Source organism: Chiloscyllium plagiosum, unplaced genomic scaffold, assembly GCF_037043375.1.
Source record: "Chiloscyllium plagiosum isolate Xiang-an unplaced genomic scaffold, Cpla_swu_hap1 HiC_scaffold_13, whole genome shotgun sequence".
Taxonomy (NCBI): Eukaryota; Metazoa; Chordata; class Chondrichthyes; order Orectolobiformes; family Hemiscylliidae; genus Chiloscyllium; species Chiloscyllium plagiosum.
The window spans coordinates 25,362,046-25,369,864 of NW_028270151.1; the positions used below are offsets into that span (position 1 = coordinate 25,362,046).

The window sequence follows — 7,819 nt, forward strand, 5'->3', positions numbered from 1 at the left end:
CTTCATTTTTCTTGGTCAATGTAAAAGTCAACTTAATTTTGAAAGACAGAATCCTGTCATCTTTTATAGATCTCTATTTCTCTCTTTCTCTTACCATCTCAGTTGCTGTCCTTCTCCTCTCTCTCTCTCTGTTTCTCTCTCTATCCATTTTTTTCTGTGTCTTTGTCTGTCTTACTTGTCTCGCTGTCTCTTTCCTTCCCTGATTGCCCTTTCTGTCTCAGCTTTTATCTTTCTCCATGTTGATTAATGATGTTTGTGAAAATTTTCAAACTAGATTCAGGGCAACGTCACACCTCATGCTCTCATCATTCTCCCCAAAACGGATGGGATGGAAATGCTGCTGTGCTATGAGGATGAGGGCGTTTATGTCAATACTTATGGGCGAATCACCAAGGACATTGTGTTGCAATGGGGGGAGATGCCCACATCTGTTGGTAAGGACATAGAGAGCTTCCTCTCATTGTTTGCCTATCCCTCAGTGACAGCCACCTGCATAATGAAGCTTCCTGTTTCTTCACTGTAGCCTACATCCATTCCAGTCAAATAATGGGCTGGGGCGAGAAGGCCATTGAGATTCGGTCAGTGGAGACTGGGCACCTGGATGGGGTTTTCATGCACAAGAGAGCGCAACGCCTGAAGTTTCTGTGCGAGAGAAATGACAAGGTGAGAAGCTATTCCTGTCCTCGATGAAACTGCAATCAACTACATTAACGTTGGGTTGAAAGCATGATCAATGTCTGTTTCCCTTGATTACTGTGAGGTTAGTCTGCACTTTGTAGAGCTGAACATTGCAGACAAAGGAGCACCAGATCGATGATTCCCCTCCTTTCATTTGTGTGTATGACCTATATTTGTTTAAGTGGAACAGCCCTTTAATATTTCATTCATATCCGCAAATGTGATAACATAACGGGGAAGACTAGTGTTCAGTCTATGCAGGAACATCTAGATTTTGTTGCAACGTCAAGGTTACACAGTTTAAAGACAACATCAGCCCCAACTCCAATCTGTAATTCAGTCCTAGATATCTGTTATTCTATACATAATCCCCTGAAACTCACAATTAGATCCCAGTCTGTAACTCACTCCTGGGTACGTTATTCTAAATCTCTCAATTAGATCCCAGTCTGTAACTCACTCCTGGGTACGTTATTCTAAATCTCTCAATTAGATTCCAGCCTGTAACTCACTCCTGTGTATCTGTTATCCTAGATATATATAAACCTCTCGATTACATTCCAGCCTGTAAATCAATCCTGTGCATTCTGCTAATAATGTAATCTGAGGACTAACCCTCTCTAATTTCCCAGGTCTTCTTTGCATCTGTGCGTTCGGGTGGAAGCAGCCAAGTTTTCTTCATGACCCTGAACAGGAACTCGATGATGAACTGGTAACAAGACGGAGAGCACGCATTCTGTTCACACTCGCACTGACATATGGAAGTCGACAATTTAGAGAGATTTCTAACCTTTAAAGGAAAAAGCCTCTTGATGTCACGGATATAAAAGGACTAATGCAATATAACAAAGCCTGTGTTGCGTATCTTGAGATGATAGTGATGATTTTTTTTTAAGTCCCGGTAAACTTTGTGTGCGTGGCAAGGGTCTTGGAGGGAAAACCCTCAACATCGAAACCAGCTGTGAAGACCTCTTAGCATCAGGATGTCCTGAAGGTGCTGGGGTTATTTTCCTGCTGGCTACACTGTGCCAGAACTGAATAGAGGGAGGGAGTTACTGAGGGAGAGCATGATGCTGCTGCTCTGTGCGATGATAAAGATAGTTGTGGGAATGGCCAGGGATGGGGTTGGGGGTGGGGAGGTTATTGCTGGTATCAGCAGGCAAATGAACCACCATTTTTTCCCCAAAAGCTTAGTTTTCTTTCTGATCATCAGAAGCAAAGCACCTGGCCTGGAAAAGAAAGGGGCAGTCATTATTGATAGTTTAACTATGGGATAAATGTTTTGCTCATAACAAAGGGAAAACAATATTTTAAAGGAGAATTACTACTAATTTCAACTCTGATAGAACAACATAGTAATTCTATCACTAGTTTAGTGGAAAGGTTCAGTATGTGGCTGGGTGGCTTAATTTACAGAAGTGTATTCACATTTTGACTATAAACTAGTGTTAGGCTCTGAGACTCTTCAATTAATGGGTTTATTTCAATTCACTAATATTTAATCTGAAGAATTTCCTTTGAGGATCCATTCCTGTTGAACTGACTGGTCCGAAAGGAATCCATAATGTCACTTTGGGAACATGAGAAAATGGAGCATTTCTTCTGGCGAAAAGTCTTTTTAAAAACTGCCGGGAAGGATCAAGAGAGGGTGAGAGAAGAGGGAGGGAGGGGGCGAGGGAACCGAGGGAGATGACAGAAAGGAGAAAAAGGACAATGGAGAGTGGGCTGCTGCAGGATCATTTTGGAGATAAAATCCTTGTGAGTGATGTGAAAGGGTTCAGTGCCAGACAAAACTTCCAATCAAAAAGGGTGTTCCCAACATCTTGCTCCTCCCTGCCAACCACACCTGACCCCTCCCCCATGGCTCCAGTCATGAATTTATTCCAATAGTCCCAAGATGGTGTGGATATTTCCTGCAATTCTTTCATGAATGTGGACATCATTACCAAGGCTATCGTTTGTTGCCCATTTCTAAAGACCTCTGATCTGAGTGGCTCACTCGGCCATTTCCGAGGGCAGTTAACAGGCAACCTCATTGCTATGCGTCTGGAGGTGCACACATGCCAGGCCAGGTATGGATGGCTGATTACTGTCCTGACACTATCGGAAACCCTTCTTCCCCACACCCTGGATTTTGCTCAATGTTCCAACCTTGTCCTTGGTTGTTTGGTGGGGGAAGGCAGTTGCACATATGTTTATCTTAATCAAATGCTTGGTAGATTGGCAGCAAAGGACGAAACTGGAAGTGAAGGCAGGCTGGAAGTTGACACATCAGTGCTAAGGAGGTGGTCACAGATGTTACTCAGTCATGTGTGCCCGGCCTTCAATCATTTTGGTGGCGTTTTGTTTGTTTTAAAAATGCAAAAGCCAAAAAGAAGAAAAGGATTTCTACATTATGAATTATCCTGTGAGGGGGAGGGGGTGGTTAGGGGTTGGGGACAAAAAGTGGGGACGTAGCGTGTGTTATTTGGGAGCTTGATGAGTTTTGCTCCTCTATAGAACCCACTTGTGTATCTGTCTAAATGGTTATGATTGAACTGAGTGATGTGAAGAATATTCTTTCCTTAAATAGCTGCAGGGCATGGCTGATTACGGATTAGAGTGTTGTCATGGATCAATCTATGTAATTTCCTGTTTTTTAACCTACCTCCTTTTATCATTTTGTGTGTAGCTGTTTTAACAGCAGGCATTAAGTCAAGCTTGAAGCTTTTTTTAAAAAATAAATTAAATGTGTCATTTTCTTACTTTTTTTGTTATAGTACTTTCAAAAGACATCCCCTGCTCTTTAGGTTTCTCTTTAAAATCTAGTCTGTAATTCATTCCTGGGTATCTATTCTATTGATGAACATCCTGATCCCTACAGTAGACTCCAGCCTGTAACATATTCCAGGTGGTCTATTATTGTAGATATGAAACCCCTGAAACCTTTGATTAGATTTTAGCTTGTACCTCATTCCCAAATATCTATTAATCTGTACATAAATCACACTGAATCGCCAATTAGATTTCATTCTGAAACTCAATCCCAAATATCTATTATTCTATATATAAGTCACATTGTTTTAAAAATGCAAAAGCCAAAACGGGTTAAGGTTCCAGTCTGTAACTCACTATAGGTAACTGTTATTCTATGCATATTTCACCTTAACCCCTTGTCTATATTACAGTATCTAACTCACGCCCAGGTACGTGTTAGTCAATACACTGCATAATCCACACCAAATCCTTCAATTCCAGTGTCTAATTCACTCCCATCTGTCTGTTATTTTATAAATTCTGTTGGACCCCCTTGATTTGATCATAATCCGTAACTCACCCCTGAGTTTGAGTTTGATTTGAGTTTGAGCTCGATTCGGATTCTGGGATTCTGATATTCTATATATGTATAAACCACCCTGAACCTCTCAATTAGATTTCTGTCTACAACTCAGCTCTGAGTATCTGTTATTCTACTTTTTAGAAAGATAAACCGCAAGTAAATAAAGGAATTCACCTGAAGCTTTCGATTAAATGCCAGCCTGGAACTCATCCTGTGTATCTACTATTCCACATATAAACACCCTCAAAACCTCTGGTTAGTTTACAGACTGTAACTCACTCCCAGATATCTGTTACATATTAATTACCATAAACCCCTTGATTAGATTCCAGTTTGTAACTCACTCCTAGAGATGTGTTATTTTATATATAGACCCTCTGAACTACTTGATTAGATTCCAAGCTGTGGCTCACTCCCAGGTATCTGTTATTCAATATATAAACTGCCTGAAATAACTTCACAGAGGTCAGTATCCTGTCCTCAGGTCACACTTTATTTACACATGTATCGTACTTGACACAGGTCTGGCATCCTCAGAGCCAGCTCTCAGAGTGAGCAGAATCTCTGACACTCCTATTTATATCTGTCAGCCAGGGCTCCCTGATTGGACCAGGTTAACAGCCCCAATCAAAATCTAACTGCCTGACCGCATTACAATCACTACACTACACTGAACCATTCAAATACATTCACTCCTATACATTCTGCCAATACTGTAATCTGAGCACTAACCCTCTGTAATTTCCCAGGTTTTCTTTGCATCTGTGCATTCGGGTGGAAGCAGCCAAGTTTTCTTCATGACCCTGAACTGGAACTCGATGATGAATTAGACGGAGAGCACACATTCTGTTCACACTCACACTGACATATGGAAGTCGACGATTTAGAGAGTTTTCTTTAAAGGAAAATGATATATGTTTTGTAATGCTGCTTGTAGTCTTATGCTTATTACCCAGTCACAGCCCCATTGTGCCCTCTGCCAAAACGACAAAGGATTTGAGGAGGTAGGTACTACAAAGCGAATTCCTCTGGTGTGTGGAACAAGGGGATAGAGCATTAACATTAGAGTAGGGCATCCTCGGTGGTGATGCCAAGAGGTACTCCCTGAGTCCGGGAGTGGGGCTGAACTGAAAATTTCAAAATTTGATGGAATTTAGTTCATTGTATTTATGGACCCAAGTCAGGAAATTGGAATTGATTGGTGAAGTAAACTTGAGGGGATGAATTGCATCCCCCTATTCCCGTGTAACAGATTGAAAGAATGAAGATTCTTCTCCTGTTTGTGTCCAACAGATCGAGGAGGGAAAGGGCCTCCTTCTCTTCCTGTGCAACAGGCATAAGGAGGCCACCCCTGTTCCTGTGTAACATATCGGGGTGCTGAATGGACCTCCTCCTATTCCTGTTTAGTTTTAAAATTGTGAATTAGTTCTTTATATTTCTCCATGGCCTTGCTTCTCCTTACCTTGGTGACCTTCTCCAGCCCACAAGCCTCCCAGATCTCTCCACTCCTCTAATTCTCACCTCTTGAGCATCCTGGATTTCCATTGCTCTGTCACTGATGGCTGCACCTTTAGCTGCCTGGATCCAAGCTCTGGAACTATCCCCTTATCCAACCCAGCTCTCTCCATCCATCTGTTCCTTTAATGTGATTTTTAAAACATCAGAGTTTTTGCCATCTGCTCTAATATTGCCTTGTGTAGCTTGGTGCCTAATTTTGAGTCAAAATTTATGGTTCACCATCTGCAGGCTGTCGTAATGGGCTGGGGGGGGGAGGGCTGTAAATTTCCTGGAGAGCCTTCTCACTGTTCCCCTTTCCCACCCTGACTTCCCTGTAATTATAGCCACCCACCCTTATCCCACTGAGGCCCTTAACTGACCGAGTAATGGCAATTCCACACTTGGCCTCAATTTTTAGGCTTTCAGAAGGAGTTAATGGAGAGGTTAGTCCTGGAAAGTGGCCCATGTCAATGAGAAACAGGTGGGTACCTCTATCAAAAAACCTCCTCTCAACAGTGACCACACTCCCAGATCATTTTGGCATCCCTGGCTACTCTATCCTTCCCAGTTCCCAGCAAGATTTTCACCCATCCCCTGTCCACCTCCCTGGGCCTCATCTCTCCTCCCCACCCTAAGACTCTGTCCTTACCTGACATGGGCTCTGGGACTCTGTGGACTGTTTGTAGTGCCAAGCCAAGCTGGTGCAGTCTGTGAGTACTTTTGCAACAAAGTGTGGCCCACGACCCGATTGTCTGACAGTTCTTTGAGGTGGGACTGATTCCCAAGTGAGGCAACAGAAATCCCATTTCCAGCCAATTCCCATTCCCCAGAACATTTACATTCTATCAGTTTGATGCATTCTCCCCCAAATCATTGTTGGAATTCAGACAACACACCATTTAAAAATTCCTGCCCTAGGTTTTTTGTAATTTCTGTGAAGCACTTTGAGATATTTTGTGACGTTAAAGGTGCTATGTAAATGCAAATTGTTCTTGATGAATTGATTTTTGAAATTTTGAAGGTTGTGGGATTAGACTTGGTGGGTTTGTTTGTTGATGTCAGCAATATAGATTTTCAGTAATTAAAAACAGAATCTCAGTGCATCTTCCAAAGAAGATTTATATTAGACTTAAAATGTTGCCTCTCCACAGACCTGCTGAGTTTCTCCAGCACTTTCAATTTTTATTTCGGATCTCCAACATTAGTATTTTAATAGCATTTAAAACAATAGCAATGTTTTGCTTTGATTTGTAGATGGCATTACCTAGGCTAGAAGATTCTGTGACGAGCCTGTTGTAATTTATTTGGTCTCCAGGTAACACCTTCCAGGTCTGTCATTCACCAATTGAATTTTGCGAGGACAATCCAACCTTGGTAGCAGAAAGACCTACAAAGAGAGTCTCTGATAAGCCAAGATGTGAGCTCAGTGAATATTGCATTCAACTTGAAGGCAGACATAATGGAATCAATTCCACCCTCGAGATTCATGCATGTTAACTGGCCTGCCAAGCCCAATGCTAGTACTGAGACAGTACTGCACTATCAATGCACCAACTTTCAAAAGTTAAACCAAATACCTATTTGCCCTCTCACGATAGCCTTAAAGATCACATGATCACATGATCACTGTTACAAAGGAGAGCAAAGATGTTCTAAAAGAGAAACTGAGGAGTTCAGGTACATAGTTCCTTGAAAGTTGTGTCACAGGTAGAAACGACAGTAAAGAAGGTGTTTCGCCTGTTTGCCTTCATTGTTCAAACCATTGAGTACAGGATTAGATTACTTAGAGTGTGGAAACAGGCCCTTCGGCCCAACAAGTCTACACCAACCTAACGAAGCGCAACCCACCCAGACCCATTCCCCTACATTTATCCCTTCACCTAACACTATGGGCAATTTAGCATGGCCAATTCACCTAACCTGCACATTTTTTTTTGGACTGTGGGAGGAAACCCACGCAGACACGGGGAGAATGTGTAAACTCCACACAGACAGTTGCCTGAGGCGGGAATTGAACCCAGGTCTCTGGTGCTGTGAGGCAGCAGTGTTAACCGCCGTGCCACCATGCTGCCCCAAATTGAGATGTCCTGTTGAAACTGTACAGGAGGTTGGGGAGGCCACTTTTGGAGTACTGTGTACAGTGTTGGTCACACAGCTATTATTAAATTGAAGGTAGCCATGATGAGGAGCACTGGTGTTGGACTGGGGCAGACAAAGTTAAACATCACACAAAACCAGGCTTTCATCCAACAGGTTTGTTTCGAAGCACTAGCTTTCAGAGCACTGCTCCTTCATCAGCAGGCTAGTGGAGCAGGATCATATGAC

At 42.5% G+C, this 7,819-nt stretch overlaps 1 protein-coding gene across 7 annotated transcripts in view; it reads left to right on the forward strand.

The window, feature by feature from the left end:
- LOC122556119 (TRAF2 and NCK-interacting protein kinase-like) overlaps positions 1-3,422 on the forward strand; it is a 264,784-nt gene extending 261,362 nt beyond the window's left edge. For all 7 annotated transcript variants that reach the window (XM_087993377.1, XM_087993378.1, XM_087993379.1 and 4 more), the window contains 3 exons: positions 275-434; positions 524-663; positions 1,311-3,422. In XM_087993377.1, coding sequence (XP_087849503.1) covers positions 275-434; positions 524-663; positions 1,311-1,394 — 384 coding nt within the window. In that variant the 3' untranslated portion in view covers positions 1,395-3,422. The remainder of the gene's footprint in view (positions 1-274; positions 435-523; positions 664-1,310) is intronic.
- Positions 3,423-7,819: the final 4,397 nt, after the last annotated feature.